We start from the raw sequence: 24782 nt of genomic DNA, 5'->3' as shown, positions 1-24782 counted from the left end.
AATAAATAGATTTATATAAATAGACATTTCAAAGTGTAAACTAAAGATGGGTAGAGTTCCCATTACTTTGCAGCCCAGCACGTAGAGGTGTCACGATTCTGAATTTGTGGAGTTCAAGATTTTTGGGGGGAAAACATTAAATTTTTTAACCAAGACGCCTATTTTTCAGTACATTCTGATGTATTCTAGTTAATTTTTATGGCTTGATTCAGCTTTTTGGAGGCTGGATCAGCCTTTTTCATTTCCATGCAAGGAAATTCTCTGTAGTTCCTTGCCCCTGTGGCTCCCTTCAGGCCTGGTGCTGGATCAAGGGGGTGACACACGTGCAGCCCACGGTGATTATTTTCTTCTCCAGCCTGTAGGATTGCTGGCAGCCCTTCTGCTCCCTGCGGAGGACCAGGATCTCCTGCTTGATGGGGACGGAATTGAGGCTGTGGTCCAGCTGCCCCTCCGGAGTCACGCACCGCGAGTGGCGGCACTCAGCGTCCGCGATCAGCCGGGGGAAGCGGTCGTGGTCCTCGTCGATCCTGGGGGTTGGCAGGAAAGGGAGTATTTGAATCCAAAGGCATGATAGTCTGGATAACTATGGGCTCCCAGCTCGGGAACCTGTGCATCCTGGGGTATATTTCCTACGGAGGGACAGCAGATTCTCCAAAACCCCAGGTTTTTCAGAAATAAAATGTAAGTAACTAAATACTGGATGTTTTTAAATGCATGGCTGCATGCAACTGCCTTTGCAAAGGACTTGCTTCAAGAAGGCACTGATTTTGAAAGACTGATCAGAAACAATTTGAGCTTCCCAACGTGTCACTGCAACTAACAGAGCCCAAAGCCTTCAGTTCCTCCCCAAAATGTGAAATGCTGGTGTTATTAAGCCACCATTGAATTTGGTGCAATATTAACCCCCTGAGGTAATTTTTTATGATGTTTCAGGTAAAGAATGCTTTTGAAGATAAAGCTTGCCCCAGTACACAAATTAATTAAATTACAGAAGTCATTTGCTTTTCCTTCTATATATTGCCTAGGCTGTGTGTTTGTTTTGTGCTGCTTTTTGTACTGGTTCTCTTTCAAAGAGGATTACAGGGACTGTGGACACCCTCATATTTCCAAAATCTCTCGACTGTGAAGCACTGAAAATAGAGATGAAACCATTTTTCTTGTCCAGGGCTTCCAGTGTTTTTCCAGGCTGTAAGGACAGGGATCATACCTGTAATCCCACGGAGCCAGAGAGCGGCTGCTGACATCCGGACTGGCTTTGGTGTCCTGGTTCATGTTGCTCATGCTGAGGTTGACTCTCACAGTTTGGGGGAATTTTGAGTCTGTTTGGGTCAGGCATCCAGCAGATGCTTGCTTGAAGATGTTCTCTGGCTTGAGCCCAGGCTTGATCACCTTCCCATGGGCAGGAGGAATGCTGGCTGCCAGCATGGCCAGCAGCATGAGGAGCAGGGGTCTGAGCTGAAGAAAATTGGTACATTTAGGGCACAAGACAGGTGTGAAATTCATCCACAGTCAGCCTAACTGGTAGTTAAAGCTTATACTGCAGGTTGGAATAATGATAGGAAAATGTGCTGTACGTCACATCAATGTTCTCATTAACTGATTCTCACAGTGCTGACAGGTATAGCATACACCCCGTTGTAATTTGGCAATTAAAAAATGTTAAATTATAGAAAATAATATAATACAGACGATAGAAGAAAGGATATAACAAGAAGAAAAACACTCTAAGGTTGAGTTTTCAATGTATTTCTTGCCTCAGAGAATGCTGTGGTAGCCCATGTCACTAATGTACAGTCTCATTGCTGCCCCATGAGCATTCTCACATTTTAGTTTTTTTTAATTATGAATGATTTAAACAAGCATTTTAAAGGTGGGTGCAGATCCCTATTCAATCTACTAGAATTTAAATCTTAAATTAAATCTCTGTCAAACTGGGGGGGAAATAAATCCAGAATTTAAGTTCTTACCAGAGAAGCGCAAAGAGTTGGAGACATCTTCGTTCCCTTACTGCTTCTGATGCTTGTGCCGGGCTCTGCTGAACTGAAGGTGTCTGGGTACATCTGATGCTGGACCTTTTATAAGGGTTTCTGGGCTGTGCTAAATAATTTGGAGTAGGTGTTTTTTTCCCCAACCTTCACTGTGGTTCTGACCATAACCTAAATTAAGACGTGTATGTATATAGGTTCCATTAACACAGGTGGCATACAGGATATATCTTAGATCTGTAGATGCATTCCTTCAGCCATGTCACTGAAACACCAAAAAAACCCAGATGATTTTAGGAAACCACAAACATTACAAATTCGTGGGTGCAAAGTATTCAGTTTGAAATCGGGATGCTGTAAGTATCAAACCCAAATGTTGCTGGCACAGGTTTGGATCTGTTCGCTCCTAGGTCTGTCTGATGTCTTTTCATCCCAAATTGGGCAGATGTTGGACAGCTGGCCACCATCAAATTGCTCTCTTATTCTTCCCATGGGCTGTAATTTGTCTTGATGTCTGAGGAGCAATGTCCCTGCTCAAGCTCAGTTCTTCTCTGAACTGGGCTATTTTTATTCATGGTTAAACCTCAGGTGTGATATCTCAGTGTTGATCAGAATGTTTCGCGATAGTGAGTTCCCAAAAGTCAGTCATTCTCCACATGGGAAATAAAGTGAGTGAGCTTTGTTTTGAGCTTGCCACTTTTTCATTTTGCTTTCATTTTGCTTCTCTTGTGTTATGAGACACTGTTTTGTTCCTAAGGAAAGGAGTTTGGGAAGTGTGATGGATATAGTTAAACTTCCAGTTCCTAAGTTACAGGGAGGACAGGGGCTCTAGAGAAACTTTGTAAAGGCTGAGAGATGCAAAATGACACCCCGGCACAGGGTGTCCAGAGAAGCTGTGGCTGCCCCTGGATCCCTGGAAGTGTCCAAGGCCAGGTTGAACGGGGCTTGGAGCAACCTGGGATAGTGGAAGGTGTCCCTGCCCATGGCAGGGGGTGGAACTGGATAATATTCAAGGTCCCTTTCAACCCAAACCATTCTAGGATTCTATGATGTCGAGTCTGTTCTCTGATATTTCTTTTTTTAGGAAATACTCCCATCACTTTGCTCTGACAGTGGGTTACGAGTAGCTCAGATGTGCCCTATAAAGTGACACTCAGTGTAACAGCCTTGAGCCGCTGATCAGAACTTTTCCCAGGCCTAATTTTGGTGGTTTTTCCATGAAAATGATGAGGAGAAGGTACGGATTTTTTACATTTGCTTAATATTTATGCTTAAGTCCAAATTTTACTCACCTTGTTCCATCCAAAGGAGGATGCAAATAAGGGTAGAATTTAGTTTGCGGTTTCTGGGATATCCATGACCTACATCCGCTTGTTTAAAAGACGTTGATGCTTCAGAAATTAAACGTGTATTTCAGTTTCCCTCTTCAAGCTAGAGGTGCACAGGTTAAAGGAAATGGTTCCCTCAGAAGGGGTTTTCTCTACTGCCATTTACTGAAATATCCTTTCAAAGTGGGTCAGTTAAATTGCCAATTTTAGAAGCAAAATACGTTTTCGAAAGCCTACAAGGTAGTGGAAGGTCAGATTCAACCAGCCTGACCCTAAATTGTCTACCCTAAATGCGTCAGTGGTTTGGGTTACCTAGGTACTTGAAAGGTGAATAGTTAAGCATTCAAACATGGCTGATCCACCACAACATTGCAATGGCGAAAGAAAAAATTTCCTTGGTTTATATCAAGGTGTAAACGTGTTTGTTGGCAGTTGTCATAGGCAAGATGTGAAGGTCTGAGGAGAACACGTGTGTCTTGAAATGCTTCTACCAGGTCTGAATTATACAAAGGAAACTCTTGCATTTCTGGTTTCAAGATTTTTCCGAGTGCAAAATAATCGTTTTGTAATTTTTAACGCTCTGAAGTGAAAAAAAAAAAAGATTAATATGATTTTCCCCATGAGATTAGAGTTAACCCTGTAAGATTTGTTTTATTCTGACACATTGTTTTCTCTTAGCTAGAGATCTGGAAACTGGGACACTAACAAAGGCTTATTGAAACAAACAAAAAATTAAAGATTATCAAAAGCCTTTTGAATTGGAACCTACCCCTTCTCTTGGCTCTGGTGAAAGCTTTCTTGAGATTAAGTTTCTGTTGAAGTACTTTGCCCAGCTGAGATTCTTCAGATGAAATCTGAGTGTGTTGGCATGGATGACACTTTCTCCCCTCAAATAGTATCTTAGAATCACAGAATGGTTTGGGTTGGAAGGGACCTCAAAGACCATCCTGTTCCACTCCCTGCCATGGGCAGGGACACCTTCCACTATCCCAGGCTGCTCCAAGCCCCATCCAACCTGGCCTTGGACATCTCCAGGGATAGGGCAGCCACAGAGACCCTACAAGTGCTGAAGCTCTGGAGTCCTGACTGAACTTGCTGTAAATTAAAAGAGAACTTCCAGGGAACTCCAAATACTTTACACTTTTTTTTTTTTTTATTGCTATCAGTTAAGTTTATGATATTTCTGTAAAATAAGATTTTTTTATTATTATTTGCAAGTATGAAGACATTTACTTTTTGGTTTTTTCTTGCTGAAGAGAATATTTTTCAGTACCTATTATAAACCCCTGTAAATACAGCAGCACTCTCCTTCCTACATACAAGCATTGCATGACCCACTCTGTATTGTGGAGGTAATTTCTAGGGTTAGACTGAGCCTGAGACCAGTGGTGATGTGTGGGAAACTCAGAATTTGATAGGACAAGGCTCTGAGCACTCTGGTTAAACACTGACGTTTAATTTTAGTTCAATTTAATTAAATCATCCTATGAGTGGATGGTTGGGTCAGACGCATTCAGAGGTCCCCTTCAAATTGGTTAAATCCAGAGAAGGGCCAGGAAAATGCTTGGAGGGCTGAAGCACCTCTGCCCTGGAGCCAGGTTGGGAGAGCTGGGGGTGTCCAACCCTGTGTTGGGTCTGGCTGAGCTGCAGTTCATTTTCCCACAGCAGCTTTCCCAGTGCTGGGCTTTGCATTGGGAGCTGGAAAGGTTTTGGGAACACCCCAGTGTTTTGGCTACTTCTGGGCAGGGCTGGCACAGCACCAGCTCTGTCTCTCCATTTCCCCCATTGAGGGGCTGGAAGTGGCCAAGATCCTGGGAGGGCACACAACTGAGGTAGCTGACCCAAATTATCCAAAGGGATATTCCATACCATAGGATGTCATCTCAGGTAAAAGCTAAGAAAAGGAGGAAGGGGGTGCATTTGTTGTTTACAATGTTTGCCTTCCAGAGAAACTGCTCTGTGTGCTGAAGCCCTGCTTCCCAGGAAGTGGCTGGACATTGCTCACTGATGGGAAGTAGAGAATAAAATTATTGGTTTTTCTCTTTGCTTGTGCACGAGCAAACTTTTGCTTTTGCTTTAGTAAACTGCCTTGTCTCGACCTATGAGTTGTTTCCCTTCTTATTTTCTCTCCCCTGTCCAGCTGGAAAGGGGGAGTGATAGAGTGGCTTGGTGTCCAGGCAAGATCCATCTGCCACATGCCTGGGGAAGAGAAGAGACTTTAGAGCCCCTTCCAAGGCCTAAAGGGGCTCCAGGAGAGCTGGAGAGGGACTTGGGACAAGGGGATGGAGGGACAGGACACAGGGAATGGCTTCCCACTGTCAGAGGGCAGGGATAGATGGGAATGTTGGGGAGAAATTCTCCCCTGTGAGGGTGGTGAGGCCCAGAGAAGCTGTGGCTGCCCCTGGATCCCTGGAAGTGTCCAAGGCCAGGCTGGATGGGGCTTGGAGCAACCTGGGCTAGTGGAAGATGTCCCTGCCCATGGCAGGGGGTGGAATGGGATGATCTTTAAGGTCCCTGCCAACCCCAGCCATTCCATGGTTCTATGAAGTCACTGCACCAGTCTCCTACCCCTTGATTTTTACACAGGAGACACAGCAGAAGAGCTAAAGTAACATTTTTCCTCTATTAAACACCTGTATTTTTCCTCCCCAGCCACTGCAGTAGAAATGATCATCTCCTACTTCAGGCCTAAATTTTGCATAACTAATATCTTATAGATACTCAGTATCTGGGAAGTCAGCTTCAAGAAAATGAGCTGCAAAATGTCATTTTAGGAAAGGGACACTTGTGGAGCATTGAGAGGTCAGTGCTGTGTGCCCAAAATCCAGCCCTTAGTTTGTGCTCCACCACTTTTAAACCAAATTAAATTCAGAAAACTTGTTTTCTCACCAGTATATCCCTGTATCCCAGAGTTTATCAGAGTTGCCAGGCAGGTCTGATAGGGCAGCTTGCAGAAATAAACTAATTTCTACTGTAGCCATTTGCCTGCTCCCAGGAAAAATCTGAAAATCTTGGTCATTCATCATGGAATCAAAAGATCATAGAATCATGGAGTAGTTTGGGTTGGAAAGGACCTTTTAAATGTCATGTAGTCCAACACCCTGCAATGAGCAGCATCTTCTACTACATCAGCTTGTTCAGAGCCCCATCCAACCTGATCTTGAATTTCCAGAAGCATCTCTTTTTAAGAAGGGAAGTTCCTATTGTTCTATCTTGCAGAGCAATCACTCCTGGCCACAACATTTGGTGTGCAAGAAACGCTCAGAATACAGAGGTTTTATGGAATAAGTGAGTCAGAGTGGTTTTGGTGAGAGCTGTAAAAGCACCAGTAGGATCCTAATTTTTGAGCCCTTTCACCTCACTGCGGTTCAGTCTGACTTGTTTTATATTTTTTATTTTTTCTTTAAATAAGTAATGGAAATTCATCCCTTTTCCAATCATATGCTAATTCTGACCATGGTTCAGTGAAGTTTCCAGAACTATCCCAGGGAGGGATTTCAGAGAATAAGCACTGCTGAAGGCTTCCTACTCAGAGATGTGGCCTTGTGAAGGTGGGGTGTGGACCATGGGTGGGTGACAAAAGCTCCGTGTCCTGTTCTAACCCAAAAAATGTCTCTTAACCAGACCTGGTCCTTCTGTGCTGATGCCATGGATACACAGGCAAAGTGAATAGGTGTATGCCAGGTAGAATGGAGCATCCCTGATCTTTCTTTCCTGGCTGAACTGAATGTGCTGAGCCCAGTTGGGCTAGAAAAGGAATTGTGGTTCTTTGTTTCAACCAATGCACAATTCTGAGAAGGAATTTTAATTTCTGTCTTGTTTTACACGTTTTATTTTCCTCATGTAATTGAGCAAATAGACATGGGTACTTTTTCCCCACTCATGTTTTTGACAAGATTTCTCTGGGGTACTTGGCAGGGCAGTTGGCTGAAATCTCTTTTAAAGTTGTGGGACTATTTCCGCTTATGTCCTGGTCCTCCAGGATTTTCTTTTTTGGGGTTTGCTTTGCCCACTGTTGGGAGGCTCTGGGGATCCACAGCCCAGTGCTGTGCTCCACAGGTGTCCCTTGCATTGATGTGGTGCTGAGCAAACCCAGCTTGTGTGGAGGGGAGGTGCAGTGAGCTATGAGGTGTTAAAAAATCCCCTTTTGACTCATTCCCAGGTAAAACCGAGAACAGTTTGCATTAAATGCTCAGAAATCCCCAGGGATTTAGGACTGTGAAATGGGGCATCTCGGTGGTTACGATCCGTGAACTGTCAGGGATGACACAGTCCTTGCTCAGGATGAATTAATTGTGCATCTGGAGTGAGAGGGAACCTGGGGATAGAATAATGGAATGGTTTGGATTGGAAAGGACCTTGAAACCCATCTCATTCCAACCCCCTGCCATGGGCAGGAACACCTTCCACTAGCCCAGGTTGCTCCAAGTCCCGTCCAGCCTGGCCTTGGACACTTCCAGGGATCCAGGGGCAGCCACAGCTTCTCTGGACACCCTGTGCCAGGGCCTCACCACCCTTAGGATCAATTTGTCTTTTAACTCGAATTTCATAACCTTCCTAGACTCAGGAGTGCCAGCAAACCCATACAATGTGTACAATCCTTCCTGCCCCTCAGAACCCTCCCCATGGGGACTTAAAGCCTGGTGTCCTTTGCTCTGTCACACACATGATCCTGGCCAGACTGTCCCCCCACACACTGCTGCCTTTTGTGTGTCTGGGTCTTCCAAGGGACATTGTCCATGGAGACCTGACAAAAATGAAGCTATGCTCCGTTGCATCCGGGAAGATGTGTCATTTCTGTTCTCAGCAGAGATTCAAACTGCTTTGGAACAGACTGGTGCCACTGCTCATTCTGCTGCATCCATGCTCCTTCCTCCCCATCCATCCAGCAAAATATAAGGGCGTCATGGATGATGCACGTAATGAACTTGATATACCTTTGTTCATTTATTTATTGACAGCTTTGAAATTTTTTTGGTGGGGTGAAGATGGGGAACAACCGGCTGAGCTGAATGTCTGAAGTTAGACATCCGAGTTCATAGCCTGGCTCAGAGAAAAGGTCAGCAAAGCCATTTTCAAGTTTTTTGGCTGTTTTTCTTCATTAGCTGCAGTGTGGTGGGGGTGGGAAGATTCAGAGATACCTCACAGGGAGATGTGTGATCTGGTGTGTGTGTTGTGGCTAAGTTGATATGGGATAACTGATGTCAAAAACCTTTGCCATGCAGATTATTGTTATTTATAGCTCCTTTTTGCATTAAATAAGTAAGAAAAACATGGACACAGAGTGTTTTCAAGAATATGTTGCTCTTGTTCTTTATGTGTTTTTTTTAATAATTTACTTACAGATTACTTGGTCTGGCAGTGCTCAGCAAAAGGGGGTGTGTGGATGCAAGTTTGATTGATAGGGAAAGGAAATTAAGATGGTTGTGTCTCTGCAGATCCACATTGATTTAGGAACCTGCTGAATGTTCCAGAGCCAACAGCTTTGTGTGTGACATTCTGGGCCTCTGGTAATCATGGAATGGTTTGGGTTGAAAAGGACCTTAAAGCACATCTCATTCCAACCCTCCTGCTGTGGGCAGGGACACCTTCCACTGGACCAGGTTGCTCAGAGCCCCATCCAGCCTGGCCTTGGACACTTCCAGGGATGACGGAAATGCTGGAGTAGCCCTGCCTGCAGTGATGCTTATGAAAACCAAAAGCCTATCCCAAACCTTTCCAGGTGCCTCATCCCCAGATGCACCTCTGGAGACGTTCGGAGGAGTAGCAGATCCATCCGGGAGGAAGGGCTGGTGAGGCTGAGCTGAGGCAGAGGCAGGCAAACCTTCCTGGCTTGGTGTTTTCCACACTGCTATAGCTGGTTGAAGGGGACCAAACCTCCGAGGAAGACGGGCTTGGTTCCGTTTGACCAGCCAGAGCAGAGCATAGCTCCGGACCACAGCACGCCCTTGGCTCCGCTGCTCCTGACCTGCAATGGGAATGGGACACATGAGACAGGGGACACAAGGACTGACCTCTGCTCAGAGGGAGAGGAGGATGGTGCAGCACTTATGACACCAGCTTAGGAGACCTCACCATTCTCCACAGAATCATAGAATGGTTTGGGTTGGAAGTACCTTAAAGATCACCTCATTCACCCCCTGCCATGGGCAGGGACACCTTCCACTATCCCAGGTTTCTCCAAGCCCCATCCATCCTGGCGTTGGACACTTCCAGGGATGGGGCAGCCACAGCTGCTCTCGGAAACCTGTGCCAGGGCCTTATGACCCTAATAGGGAAGAATCTCATCCTAATATCTAACTCTACTGTCTTTTGGTTTGTCCTATCACTCCGGGCTCTTGTAAATGGTCTCTCTCCATCTCTCCTGTAGTCTCCTTCAAGCACTGGAAGGCCACAATTAAGTCACCCTAAAGCTTCTCTCTTCCAGCCTGAGCAACCACAATTCTCTCATCCTTTCCTGATAGCAGAGAGGAAATCAACATAGTGGCCTCATCTTGGACTTGCTCCAACAGCCCCATGTCCTTCCTGTGCTGGGACCCCAGAGCAGCAGGCAGCTCTGCAGTCGAGGTGCTGGTACATCCATTTTGGCTGGGAACTGGTCTGTGCATGGGGCCATTGTAGATACAAAAATGCTGCTAGCAAGGATTTTCTTGCTATTTTCAAAGTCCATGAGAGACTTTTCTCTCTCACAGAAGAGGTAGCAGGGAATGTAAACAACCAAACACCTGCAGCCTTGAAAAGTCTTGTTTATAGTACAGTAGAAAAATATTTTGACAATGGATGTTTTAGGATTTTAGCCAATCACCCCAAGGGGTGGCTGATCCTTTGTCCAATTAGACTATGAAGAAAAAAGTCATAAAAGAGTTTGTAAAATGATTAAATAAATCAATCTTGCTGCACAGTTCCTGCCTGCTGGATCTTCTCTCCTCCTCCCTATGGCTGTGATATACCCTAGGATTGCAGTAATAGGCCATTGATGCCCTGACTCCTGGGGGGTTTTCAGGACTGGGGTAATTTTCTTGCTAATGCATAAATCAACAGTACTGAAGTGTGGGGATATGCCTCAGGAGGCAAATTCTGCATCCCTGTCTCGATGTTTCATAGATTTTGGGCTTGATTTGGTATCTGGTCCCAGCTCATGAGCCTGGGCACGGGTAAGGAACAAAGTCTTGTGTAGCTTAGAGAATTGGCCCATCCTGAGCCACAGCAGCAAATGTATGGAGATTTATCTTAGAACCCTAGAATCACAGAATAGTTTGGGTTGGAAAGTGTTGGAGTGAAAGCTTCTCTGGACTGAGGCCCAGAGGGAAGCCAAAGCACAGGGGTTGAATTAAAACCTTTGGATAGGCTGAGATACATGAAGTCACACTAAAGTGAAATAGAAATACAGAATTTTAACTTTTAGTAGAAATATATGCTAAGTGCCTTAAACATTAAAAAGCTGTAGCAGAGACCTTAAACACAGTTCTTGCTGCAGCAATGTTGCCTTTTCACAGAATTTCTTTACTTTAGACAAAATATAGATAGAACTATACTGTTGACATTTTTTAGATAGTGTTCACATAAACAATAAGAGCTGATAGAAACTGTACACACAAATCTGTGTAATACCTGTGTAACACTTGTGTAAGGCTTAGGACTGTTAGAATTAGACCAGGATAGGCTAAGAAAAGAAAAACTAGAATGGTGTGTTAATCTTATTGGTCAATTAGCAAATATAATCCACACTTCTGTGAGAAAAAATTATAGAAGAAACTAGAATTAGAAGAAGCAGCTGTTTTCTGCCTGCTGTTTGCTGTTGCTGCTTGGCTTTATCATGTAACCCCCTTGAACTCTGCCTTCAAGAAAGCTATGAGACAACGAAATACAGAACTTAGCAGAACAGCAGTCTCCTCTGCTCTCTTACCCTGGTCTGAGAAGGAAGGGTATCCCATCGAAAGCTCAACAGAAAGGATCTTAAAAATGATCTTGTTCCAACCCCCCTGCCATGGGGGCACCTTCATGCAGCTCTTTCCTCCCCACTTCTTCCTCCTTCTGTATTTTTCCACTCTTTCTTTTTCTTATTTTTCTTATTTTTATTTTTGTTTTTTAATAGTGAAAAAAGGGAAAAGTGGGAGGGAGGAAAGACACCTCCTTTGTCCATTGAAGGGAAGTCACCTGCCAGTTGTCAGTCAGGCATCACTTTTCAGAGCCACCCTGAGCCCTCCAGCTGTACCTGGAGCCTCAGTGAGGAGACAGCTGCCAGAGACCACGAGCAGCAGGGCACGGGGCAGCTTCCAAACAGGACAAAAGCAGCATTTTTCCAGGCCTGTACATAGGCCCCTTTCCATGTGCATGTGGTTTTTCGGGGACTTAGAGTCATAGGATCATTAAGGTCAGAAAAGGCCTCTAAGATCATCAAGCCCAAGTGACTTGAAACATTTTTCTCTGATAAACATTTTGATTAGGAGGGGTTTTTCCCTTGGTTTTTGTTGTTGTTTTTGTTTTAGTTTTTTTTGTGTTTTTTTTTAAATTTCTTTTTTATTCCCTTTGTCTTCTCACTGCTCAGTGTTGGGAGAAATATTAATTTGAGTAACCTCTGGACTCCCCTTCTTGCTTCCTACTTTCTCTTTGTTCATTGGGGTATTCATTAACAAGGGAAGCTTCAGCAACTTAAATTCTATATCCCCTATGGAAACATCTACCTTACTGCCAAAGAAACACCTCCTGCCAGCCTCCAGTTGTAAAATTCGTTTCATACTCTGCCCCATCAGCACTAGAAGGTTTCAAACCTGACAGAATTTAGGTAGAATTAGAGTTTTTACCTTCTGTCATGGTCTGGGTGTGGATACACAACCAGAGGATGGAGGAAAGAACAGAATTAAAACAGGGGCCTTGACCCCCCCAGACAGGCAATAAGTTTTCCCAAACCTTAGCCCCATGTGGAGGTTATTTCTTCTCCTGTGTCCTTGCCAGTGTGTGTGTGCCTGTAACTCAATCCTGGCCCGTGCTGTGCAGGAAGAGTCACTGCTGATCCCGGGCTCCAGCGGAACAGGCTGGGAACAGCTGCAGAAAGTAAATAAGGGATGGGATTCCACTCCAGTGTTAAACCCCAAATTCATGCAGTCAGTCAAGGCTAGGGACAGGCTCAGCTGGCCAGCCAGAAGGTTTGGCTTCATTTGCCAACACCTGAGCCTCTGGCACCATCCAAGGAACCACAGGTTGTTTGGGACAGCCACATGTGATGTGCAGGTGTGGCACAGCACAGAGCTGAAGAAAAGCTAGAAGCCATTGGACTATTCTTAGGCAGACTCCAAAGGCACTGGGAACATCTTTTTTGGCAACTAAATAAAGTCCACAGCTCCATAGACTGCAACAGGTTTTCATTACCATAGAGATGAAGACATCACCAGATGCAGAGAGGAAGTGCTGGGCTTGAGACATGGACAGTGGGCTGATCAGCCAAGTCAGGTCAGGATTCGCACCCCTGCCTGCTCATTCCACTGGGTGCCTTTTTGTCTTGCCTAGTTTTTATGATTAGAACCACAGAATTGTTTGGTTAGAGGGGGCATTAAACACCATTCCAACCCCCTGCCATGGCCCAGGACACCTTCCTCTAGCCCAGGTTGCTCCAAGCCCCGTCCAGCCTGGCCTTGGACACTTCCTGGGATCGGGAGGCAGCCACAGCTTCTCTGGCACCCTGTGCCAGGGCCTCACTACCCTCACAGGGAAGAATTCCTTCCCAATATCCCATCCATCCCTACCCTCAGTGAGAAGCCATTCCCTGTGTCCTGTCCCTCCAGCCCTTGGCCCAAGTCCCTCTCCAGCTCTCCTGGAGCCCTTTTAGGCTCTGAGGTCTCCCTGGGTCCTTCTCTTCTCCAGGTGAACACCCCCAGCTCTCCCAGCCTGGCTCCAGAGCAGAAGGGCTCCAGCCCTTGGAGCATCTCCGGGGCCTCCTCTGGACTTGCTCCAGCAGCTCCATGTCCTTCTGCTGTTGGACCCCAGATCTGGAGGCAGCTCTGCAGGTGGATTCTCACCTGAGAGGGGCAGAGGGGCAGAACTGCCTCCCTTGGCCTGCTGGCCATTCTTCCTTTAATGCAGCCCAGAAAGAAAAAAAAAGATAATTTTTCTCTGCTCAGTTTCTCTTCGGAATTTACATAACCTAAGAGTTGGTTCTGTACAAGAAAGGGTGAAATAATGGTTTGACAAGCGCTTTCCTGGATTACATCAAGGAGACCACAGGGCCTGGGTCAGATGAAGAAGCCTTGGCTTTGATGCAGACTGAAATTTTGCAAATCATCTTGGTGGCTAAGGAACATAAATGTCATTGGTTTCAGGGTCTATATTGGTGCCTTATAAAGTGCTGAGGTGCAGGCACAGGAACTCAGTGGTTGCTGCTGTGTTTAGCACAGTTGCTGGCACAGTTTTGACCTGTGTCTACTGGGGCTCACTCTAACAATTCCTAAGCTCAGCTTTGCACTTAGAGCTGGTCAAGGGCCATTCCCAGTCAGGAGTTTGAAGATGATCAAGTTGTGAACATTAATGACTGAAACATATGTATGGTTTTTAAGCTTCTAACTAGATCAGGTTTGTTGAGGGCAATTTGGAGTGGAATTCCAAAAATTTCCCATGGGAAATGAAGGCCTGAAAACCTTTCAGACCTAGGCCACAATGGCAACAACAGTTGTTTGAAAAAATTTCCTAAATTCTTTCTTAAAATAAATTAAGACTGACTGAAAACTGCCTCAAGTTTGAATATTTGACCTATAGTGGAAGAAGGTAATGTGTAAGAAATGGTTTGAACGCTTCAGCTCCATGTAACAGGATCTTGAAGATATCCTGGAGATATCCAGGATATCTCCAGGCTGTCCTAGAGGGGTTAAAGGCAACTGGTCCACTGTTTGCAAAAAAAATACACTGAGCTCATTGCTACACAATATTAGAGCACAGAATTAAACAGTGCTCAGAGGAGGAAGAGACATTTGTGACATGGCAGGACTGTCCTGAGTTATGATAACACAGATTTAGGAAAAAAAATCTCATTGTTTTTGATAAGGCTGTGTGCCTGCTTAGCTCCACAGTGTCATATTAATTAGGAGGTGACTTCCTGCAACTTGTCCTGTTCCTGTACTGAGACAGTGCAATGAATTAACCTTCAACAATCCACTACAGCAATTTCTGTACCTGTAGCATTCATTTTAATCCCATTAAAGAAGATCCTGTTAGGAATTACTGGGAGTAAAGAGAAGAATTTTGTGACATCTGGATCATACTCAGTTTTGCTCCTCACAAGTCAACCCTACCCAGTGCTATTTAATTCTTCCTCTGTGTCACTTAATCCGAAGCGTTTTCCACCTGAGAATGGATGGCAACATGAAATAGGGTAGATTTAGATAAGATATTGGGAAGAAACTCTTTGCTGCAAGGGCGGCGAGGCCCTGGCACAGGTTGCCCAGAGAAGCTGTGGCTGCCCCTCCCCTGGAAGTGTCCCAGGCCAGGTTGGACAGGTCTTGGAGCAACCTGGGATAGAGGGAAGTTTTGGAAGTAGATTCTGAACCATTCTGTGACTCCATGAATTATTGATGCTCTCTGGGATGTAGTGATTTTCAGAAAGCCCTTGAAGAGCACTTTCAGGACAGTGTGAATATTATTTGGATTAGGTGAAACCTATAGTCTACTTACTGCGTGCTTTTTCAAGAGAAAGATGTACAGAATACATTCTAGTTATCAAATTTGCATGGATTCAGGAGTTTGCAATCTTTTTAGATGTTCAGATCCCTATGCACTGCTCTCTGTGGGTGGTGAGGGCACTGTAAAATGAATATAAACTGCCTGGCTCTATTTGACAAAGTCAAATTCAAATAAAATGCAGTTACAGGAAATCTTTGGACTCCTTGCAGTCGCTGGGAGCAGAGGACACAGGCGATGTCTCCCTGAAACCACACACTTCCTTACATTCCATAGCAGCCTAATCCATATGGGGATATAAAGAAGCATGTCATCTCACAAGAGAAGTCCGGATTGTGCCTTCTGGCCAGCAGGACAGCTCTGCACCCTGCACTCCTGAAGGGGTAGTGTTGCTCCTCAGACGTGTTTCAGAGCCAACAGTCTGCTTCCTCCTTGGTAAAGCAGTGACAGCACAACCCTTGTAACTTCCCTGGTGCCCTGGAGCATTTTGGGATGTTTTGGAGGGATACTTCCAGGTGGTTCAGATTTTTCCAGAGTGTCAGCAAGCATTCCTGTGTGTGCCTCTGCACAATGCTCAAGCCTGGAATCTCCTGGAAGTGCATGTTGGAGAAGGTCTTGGACTTGTTTTGACAGCCCTGAAATCCTCAAAAGCTAAAGTTTGCTGTAAAAAAAAGGTCACATGAGTGAGAGGTGATAGATTGTGTTCTTTCCTTTCACTTTGTCGTTATTATTGGTGTTGAGGCAGGGCCTTGAGGACCTGGCTGAGCAGAGGAGCTGCTCATACACACAGAGGGATGTGGTCCTGGAGAGCTGCCTGGCCAAGCAGGCAGTGCCTTCAGAACCAGACAGCAGCTCACCAGAGCCTGGCCTGGCTGATCAGAAATAAGCTTTAAGTCCAAGGGTCACAGAATGGTTTGGGTCAGAAGGATCTGGCAGGCTCAAAGGAGGAGCAGCTTAGATCAGGTTGCTCAGCACCATGTCTAGTCAAGCTTGAATCTCTCCAAGGATGGAGTTCCCTCAGTCTTTTGGGGTCTGTTTCCCAGAGTGTGACCATGCTGATGGTGAAAAACCTGGTTGGTAATATCTAATTGGAATTTCCTGTGTTCCAACTTGTGCCAAGCCCTGGTGCACCTTTGGGAGGAGCCTGTCATGGCACAGAGGGCAGGACACATGGATGGATTTCTGCATTTCATGATAGAAATGATCATCAGAAGTGAAAAGCAAAGTACCCTGGTGTTCCTTCCTGTAGTAATCCTTGATTCAGGGTTGTTGCACACTCTCTTCCTCAGTAGGGCTGGCATGCTCAGGGATGCTCAAAGGGAGTTATGGCCATGTTTGGGAAACAGCTGGTTGGAATCGATTTGTTCATGGCACAGATTCACAAAGATGATTTATTTCTAAGTGGAAGCATCTCCAAGGATGGAAAAGGAGAGGGAATACCCAAGTTTCTAATACACAACCAGTCCACACAAATATATAGGACAGGAAAAAAAAAAAAAAAGCTTTTCTCTCACGTTTTCTCTTCCAAAAGAGTCAAAAGACTAAGGAATGATCTCAGGTGATGAGAAGTACTAAAATCAGGGTGGGAATAACCCCAAGCTTTGAAGGAAACATAAATCCTCTTTGAAGGCAGGCCCTAGTGAGGCTCTGCTGGCCCAGCACAGACTCCAGGGTGCAGAGCAGCACTGCACACACTCCTCAGAGGCTCCAGCTCCTCCTGGAGCATGGCTCCCTCTCCTCAGCTTTGCTGTCACTCTCCAGACATTTTATTGTGTAGGAGAAGTTGGATCAGAGGCTCTCTCCATTCTTGCAGGGCTCTCCATCCTCCCCTGTGACAGAGGTGTTCCCCTGCATGATGGTACTTCAGGAAATACCACTTCTGCAATGTCCCCCAGTGTCTGACATTGCTGATTTTTCACATCTCACATGTAACCACCTCAGTTTTTCTGCCCCTCTATTTTCCCTCCTTGTCAGCCGTTCAAACCTGTGTCAGTACCTGATGTAATGATGTCTACAAAAGACAAAATCCATCCCATGGTGTTGCTCATCCTAATACTCAGCTGGGGCAAAGGATTTACAGACTGAAGAGTGTACAAATGGCTCAAATTTATTTTCACTTAAAAACTTCATGATTTTGTACATGATGCTCTAAGTAATTTTGCTTGTACAAAAATCCCTATTGACTGAAGTGAAGGGATGAGTGGCTTTTGGGAGAAATTGTTTGTTTTCTTTAAAGCCATATAAAGGCTTCTCTTCATGATTTCTAGAGAAATTCATGGCAGGGAATTTCACATAGTCATTATTTCAATCAGTACCTGATTGAAAAATGAATGCAAATTCTACAGAAAGAGATGAGTCATGCAGTGACCCAGGAAATTATATTGTTTAAAAGTTCCCAGAATCAGGAGTGGTGTCTGAATTTCCATTATTTAAGATTTTTACACCAAGCACAACAGAGGTGTTAAAAATACCCACAGCAAAACATTCCTGCTTTGTTTTTGTTTTTGTTTCAGTCAGATCAATGTTATAGGAGCATTCACTATACTTGAGACTAAGAACTCAACGTAATATTTACTTCCCAGTTAGATGAAGGCCTTTGACTCAGAGTAGGTGAGGAAGATGAGCCTTGCTGACATCAGGGTAAAACTCCCAGAGATTTCAGCAGAGCCATGACACAGGCTGTGGATTCCCAGACTTTTGAGTGCATAAATCTGTTTACATGAGCTATCAGCAATAATGAACGAAGAGATACTTCTTCCTAGCCTTGTTAGCCCTCAGTTTAAAACCATTATTGGTGCTTACTGGTAGCATTTTCTTAAGCTTCTCATAGGCCTGTGTCAAAGTACCATGGAAATTCTGGGATCAGAAAAGGGTTCAGAGTGATTAATGAGGAAACAGACGTAGTTACCTCGAAGATCCTTGATTCCAAGCATGTAGGTAGGTAAATATTCCTTATTTATATAAGCTCTTCTGGTCCAATTTGTGGACTGGGGTTTTAAAATCTTATGTTGGTATAAATGGGAATTTATTGATGATATTAAAACCTAATTGGATCAAGATTTGTATTAAATACATTGAGTGGAATTAACTGGGACTGTTGCAGTAAACACTCACTAGGTTGGATTTCCAGGCCACACTGTTCCAAGATTTACAAAACCCAAAACAGGCAGAATGAAGAAATGTGGATAAGGAAATTATAGCTAAATAGTTAGAAATTAAGGAGCTGACTGGGACAGATACTTGAGTACAAAAGATTGGCAGGAATGGCCATAAAAGCCAGGAAGGAAAAGAAGGAAATGAAGGAAGTCAATAGGATATAAGTAGATCCATTTACAGCCAGAATCTCTCTTTTTGCCCGCCCTGGGATATTATATTCCTTGTGAACAGCAGATATACAAACTAAGAGCAAACGGTCCATGCCTTTTGGAGCCACTTGGAATAATCATCTGAGGCATACCCAGAGCCACATCTGTCCCTGCCTGGTGTGAGGAAGAGAACGAGGAAAGAATGGGGCAGCTGTCCTCCAAGGGTCCCTGTGACTGGGAGGGTTTGTCACCGGGGCAAGATGGGAGGTGATACTCCCAAAATGGGCTTTCTGATACCCCTGGCATTCGGGCAGTCACTCTTCTGGGCTCTCTGGCAAGTTTCTTCTTCCACCCTGGATTGCAAGGATGAATGCTTTCCGGGGAGCAGTTGTTACTGGAAGGAGGGAGGCAGCTTAGCCTTTGGTTTTCCTGACTACACCCCCATGCACAGAGATGTGCATGGATGTGACAGCAGTGCAAAGAAGGGAAGCGGTACACAGGAGTCATCCCACTGATTTAAAAGGGGAACCCCCTTCCTAACACTCTGCCCTTCTCCCCAGTAAAGATTTGTCTGGATTTTACCACCTCATTGTCCCCTATCTGCACCAAAAGGCATCTCATATAAGGCAAAAGCTCATGTAGAGCCTTTTCTTGTCTCTTTTGCAATCTTCTGTGGGCAAGTCAGTCAGGTTAACATTTTAGCTTTGTGAGCCAAGTTAGTTATCTCAAGGTAGATTTTTGAAGCCTGTCCTAACCACAGCCTCCAGGAAGCTTAAAACTCAAGAAATCAAGTTTGCATCTGTCTGCAAAATATTGCCTACCTCTAACTAGAGACTATATTTAGGCCCTTGGGTTTTGGAGGTGTTTCAAGAGCCTGTTTTTCTTTAAACTCTGGTGGGGTTTCATGGGAGTGTCTCCAAGTTTAGTGAGTTTGCTCCATTAACTGTGGTGATCAGTTCCCTGTCTCAGTGGGAATAAGGCCTCAGCAAGCACCTCTGAAACATCACTCAGTCCTAGTGTGCCTACATTTAATTCCTTAAAACAGGGAGGCACAAAGGAGAAAATAGATGAGTTGCCCAAGGTTATTTAGAGAGGTTGTGCCAGAATCACCGGCAGCCCTTGTAAGGTGCGTGCCCATCCTACTCATCTCCTTGTTAGAATTTCCACCATTTTTATCTCACTATAAAAAGATATTTATATTATGGCTCTCTAAGTTATATTTTCTGTTTTATCTGGTGATTTTAAACTGAGATCTTGAGTCTGGTTTAGCCCCATCGTGTTTTACTTAACCAGTCTTTTCACCAAAGCAGAGTAACTGCACTTGAGCAAAGTCCATCAACATTCCCAGATGGTGGGTGGGGAAACTGAGGCACAGAGGTGCAATAATTGGCCTGGAACAAGCTGGAGTGCCTGTAGCAATGCCCATACCTACTCAGCATGGCCTCCCTCGCTCTGTGGTTTTCCTTTTTCCCCCATAACTTGAATGCAAATTAATTTAATGATGTAATATATGGTAACTGTCCCTCAAGAAGCCCATTCGGATTTTTGCCACTGGCTTGAAAAAGAGGGGAATCATCCTTGCCTTTTTACTGCACCTAAGACTGTTTCACTGGGGGTTTCTGGGTCTCCTCATGTCACAAACCTTTCCCCAGGTTGGAGCTCCTGGAGGCCAGAGGCCTCTTGTACAGCCTTGGGAAAGAGGACAGTGCCCTTGTCCTCTAATTGGTTTTTTTTTTTTTTGGCTAGTTCCTCTCCTTATAATCCAAAAACAGGGAAATGAGGGGATGAGCTGAGACTGGAGAAGGATAAATGCATGCTGGGCTTTGACAGCTTCAGTCATTCATTCCCAGTTAAATTAACCAATACTTCTAACAGGCTGGAAAAACAAGGAACAGCCACCCATGGAGAGCAAGGACCCACAGACAGGGCCCAGGAGTGTGTCCAGAGGGGGCTGCCTCTCTCTCTTGACTCCAGAAGGAGCCAGGGGTGACTGTGCTCATCATTTAAACTCCTCACTTAGCACCTCAGGTCAATGGGGATGAATTTGCACCTGTGGATGCCTGTACTCATGGTTTCCATTGGTGAAATGAAGAAAACACTTCACTGTCCAGTAACGATTCTGGAGCATTAAATGAATCAAAAAAAGAGTCGGGATAACATAATTTAACAGCTGGACATGGTGACAGGGAGGCACTAGTGGGAACCTGCTGGTCACCACTTATTCCAAGGCGAGAATTAAAAGTCAGAAGGTCACTTCCCCTGGAAGGTGTTCATCACCTGGGCTGTCACCCTTCGCTGTTAAAGGAGGCTCCTTGGGAGCCATCTGAGATTGCAGAGCTTCCCAGGGGATGAAACTGTTTCCCTCCCACCACCCTGCAGCCCGTCCTCAGCAGTCCCTGTACCCCCTGGGTCCCTGAAGGGTTGACTTTTGAGAGGAGAGACCTGGCCAACAGGGCTCCAAACACCAACCCTGCTGCCCTTGAGAACAAAACCGTGCTTTTGGAGATGGTCTTGAAAATCAGACACATCCCTGGGGTTCATCTGTCCACAGCTAAGAGCCTGAACACACCCACTTGGAAAGGATACTTCGATGCCACAGCCATAGATCACACCCAGGCAGGGTGGTCTGATCCCTGGGAATTTGGTAATGAGTCCGTGGCCCTGTTTGAACCATGAGGACACCACCCCACCTCCTTTCCCTTTCCCATCCGTGGCATCTTTTGCCCTGCCCAGAGTTCCTTAGGATGCTTTCCACAACCCTGGATGTGAGGCACTGGCTGCTGCCTGTGCACTCCCAGCTTGGCCATAAATCTCACACACAGGAGGCATTACATTAAAAACCAATAAATTGTAGACATTACCTTCAGCAAAGGAGCAGTTGGTGCCTTCATCCTCCTCTCCTGGGTCCTTTGTGGCTTTGTGGCTCCCCAGGGGTGTTATCTGGGCTGGCATCTTCAGCGACAGGTGGGGTTCATCCTTTCCAAGGCTTCCCCAAGGAAGCAGGAGCTGGTGTGGTCAGAAGTGCTCTCCAGCAAGCAGCCTATGCCTGGGGCTGCCCACAAGTCTCTTGAAGCAGCTGATGCTACTGACCCCTCTGTGTGTGTGAGTGTGTTTGGGGATTTGGGCATTTCCCCCTCTCCCACTCTCCTCTAAAACCAATGCCTCCTTTTTTTTTATTTTTTCCCTCTTCCCTAGGGATAACCATGTTAAATTCCTCACCTTTCCATCAACTTTCTACCACCTGGGCTCATTTCCCCCCGCCTCGCCTCAGTATCCTCTTAGCTCCCTTGCCGGCTCTGTGGCTAAACGTTTTCCATCAATATTCCTGTCTCATCCTGCTCAGGGCAGAGCAGCTTCCAGCCCCCCGGGCCTCGGGCTGGCTCTTCACTCTCCGCTGCCCCTTCCCACCTCGCTGTACCCCGAGGATGCTCCAGCCATCCCCGCATGGTCCCTGCCCTGCCCGGCTGTCACCGTCCCTTTTGTATCGCCCAGCCCCAGGCCAGCCCACCCCACGGCCCCGTCCCCCCACCTGCCCGTGTCCTTTACAGCCCGTGGCCCTTCCCGGCCCCTCCTGTCCACCTCAATCACCCCGCTGACAGCGGCGTGTTGAGTGACACCGCTTCAGCTGTCCCGTGCCGGGACGGGCACATTTCGGCATTTTATCCCTTTTTTCTGATGCTGTAACTCAGTCCTGGCAGAAAAAACCCCACCAAAATTTCCAGACTAAAGCCACTTACTGCAGGTACAGCAGTTTAATGTTTTAATGGCCAGACGGCTGCAGGAGGATGAGGAGGAGGAGGAGGAGGAGGGAGTTGGATTTGGAGCTGGTCCAAAATCCTCATGGGCTCTTTGCTTAGTAGTGATCGGCAGGACAAGAGGAGCTGGGCTTTTGGGGTCATAAACAGGGGCTGAGCCCAACCAACTCCATGAATTCACACCAGTACAGCCTTTTCACCTCTTCTCCATCAAAGCTGTTTAAAAAACAGTGTCCCTGGAAGACTGGAAATGAATCCATTGGTGGGGGTAAAAGTTTGCAGAGAATTTTTGACTGGCAAATAATATTAACCACAGAATCACTGAGTCCTAGAATAGTTTGGCCTGGTATGGACCTTAATGATCATCTTGTTCCACCAATGGGCGGGGACACCTTGCACTAGACCAGGTTGGTCCAAACTCCATCCAACCTTGCCTTGAACACTTTCCCTTTTTTTTTTTTCTTATGTTGGTATTTAAAAACATCTTCAGCTTTCTCAGAGCTAAAGAAGCAAATTGCAAGCAAACCTGTCACTCTGCTCCTTACCAGACTCCTACGAGTCATAAACCAAAATGCCCTCTTAAATTATACACCATTTCCTCTCCGTTTTCTGTCAAAATCTCAATGTTTAGTGTAATCTTACGTCATAGGGGAAAAATACTTTTGAAACATTCTCAGCATTTTTTGGGAAGGGAAATATTTTTGTGTTAAAATCAGAGTGGCCATACAACCCTGCAATCAATTCCAGACATTTGAATGCTCACCTAATAAGAATTATTAGGATGGGGACAAAAGCCAGGGAGCAGGACCTGTGGTGAAAGACAGACTGTAATAGGATTATCTGAGAGAGAAATGGCCAAAAGTAAATGAAAGAGGACCAGACAATGCTGCTGGGTGCAGGAACTCCACCATCCTCACCGCAGGAACATCCTCAGCATGGTTTTGACTGAGATGATTTCTCTCTCCCATCCTTTTCCAGGCACAGTTCAGGAGTTTGCGTGCAATAAGACACATCCCTACAGGCAGCTGCATGCAGCAATCCTGGTTTGGAGGTTAAAACGCTTCAGTAATACCAATGTGGGCCATTTGGCTTCATGGGCAGCCGTGCCAGTCATACTCAATTTACTGTTTCAGATGCAGAGGAAAGAATGTGATTTTTAAAAAAATACTTGCTGTGCCATAAACTTCTTCCAAGATCCTGAGCATATCATCCTGTGCCTCAGTTTCCCAACCATAAACAACATTTTGAGAGCACTGCCCTCTCCCCGGGTGGGATGAGGACCTAAGAGACCCCCTGGGGAATTCAGATATCCCATTAATTCTTCCCTGGGAGCGTGGGGAGGCCCTGGCACACGTTGCCCAGAGAAGCCGCGGCTGCCCCATCCCTGGAAGTGTCCCAGACAAACTGAGGCTGGCAGAGGGGTTTGGTGTCACTGGAATGTGCTGGTGCTCACAGGCAGTATCAGGTTTCACAAGGATGTGGAGATGGCAGCTGGGAACACACTGGGCACGTGGAAGCTGTAAAAAATTGACCTTTTCTATTTAGAGCTGCTGATACACCTTGTAAGGCTATTGGGAGCAGCAGTTTGGCTCAGGGACCCCACATGATCCCAGGCAGTCATGAGATGAGCTCTGTATTTCCTATAAGGTATCACCCCGTTCCTTATGGAAAGAAAGGAGGTTGTCCCTCAAAATCCACCACCTTGGTCCATGGAACACATCTGGGAGCTGAAAATTTCAGTGCAAAATGGGTAGTCCTTTATATTTAATTTAAATTTAATTTAATTTAATTTAATTTAATTTAATTTAATTTTATTTTATTTAAAATTCTACTTGTCTGAAAAACCAAAAAACATTGATTATGCTGAATTATTATTTTCTTTTAATCCCAGTTAGTAACCCGTAGGACATAAACTGCATAAACTGCCCAAACTACATTTGTATCATTTTTAGTTTATTTTTATTCATTACTTTCAAATTCATTGGGATGTAGATAAACCCAGCCCTATACAGAGCTCCCTGCTGATTGTCATCCATAAAATTATGGCTATGCTGGATAACTATAAACTCACTACTGGAAGGAATTTCTGTACACTCTCTATTTCTATATTCTCTGGGTATTTCAGTGCCCAGAGAAGCTGTGGAAAAGTCCAAGGCCAGGTTGGATGGGATTTGGAGCAACCTGGGATAGTGGAAGGTGTCCCTGCCCATGGCAGGGGGGTAGGATGAGGTGGTTTTTGTGACTGTTGGTATAAAGTCCCTGTTAGAGTGAGGTAGAGAGGAATTATATTCAGACACTTAAATTCCATCTCTTCTGGGCTCTTCAGTTCAAGTGAGGAGATTGATTTTTGTTTCTCTACGTTCCTTAGACAGATATGAAGAGGATGGAGAGGAACAGATCATCTGCCCCTCTGGCTGTGCCTTCATTCCCAGTGCCTGGGTAAAAGTGGCCAGGAACAAGGCAAGTTGTGGTGCCTCACACCTGCTTGCATATTTGTGGGGGTGGAAAAGAGCAGATGTCCAGAGCTGCCAGTTCTGGGAGCCCTGCAGGAATGTGGGGCCTGTGACAGCTGATTGAGTTGGAGGGGGTTTGGATGGGGGTGGGAGGGGGTTTTGGTGCCTGTTCATGGCCTTGGAGAGCTGGTGATGGGGAATAGAGGTGGAAAGTTGGTGTAGACCCCAAAATGAAAAGGTTGCTTGAACCTGGAATATTTATGGCCTGGATGAGGAAATTCAGTGCTCT

The 24782-nt window shown here is 45.5% G+C and overlaps 1 protein-coding gene across 1 annotated transcript; it reads right to left on the bottom strand.

Annotated features, from left to right (window-relative positions):
* Positions 1 to 2776, bottom strand: LOC103622834 (interleukin-17A). Its single transcript, XM_008641846.2, has 3 exons — positions 1968 to 2776; positions 1208 to 1455; positions 1 to 527 (listed from the first exon to the last, which is right to left on the bottom strand). The coding sequence occupies exons 1-3, from the start codon at positions 2058 to 2060 to the stop codon at positions 290 to 292; spliced, it is 579 nt and encodes a 192-aa protein (XP_008640068.2). The 5' UTR covers positions 2061 to 2776; the 3' UTR covers positions 1 to 289.
* Between the last annotated feature and the right edge of the window lie 22006 nt (positions 2777 to 24782).

The sequence above is a fragment of the Corvus brachyrhynchos genome, unplaced genomic scaffold, assembly GCF_000691975.1.
Source record: "Corvus brachyrhynchos isolate BGI_N302 unplaced genomic scaffold, ASM69197v1 scaffold116, whole genome shotgun sequence".
Taxonomy (NCBI): Eukaryota; Metazoa; Chordata; class Aves; order Passeriformes; family Corvidae; genus Corvus; species Corvus brachyrhynchos.
Note: the sequence above shows the minus strand (reverse complement) of the source record. Positions and strands in the feature narration are given on the sequence as shown.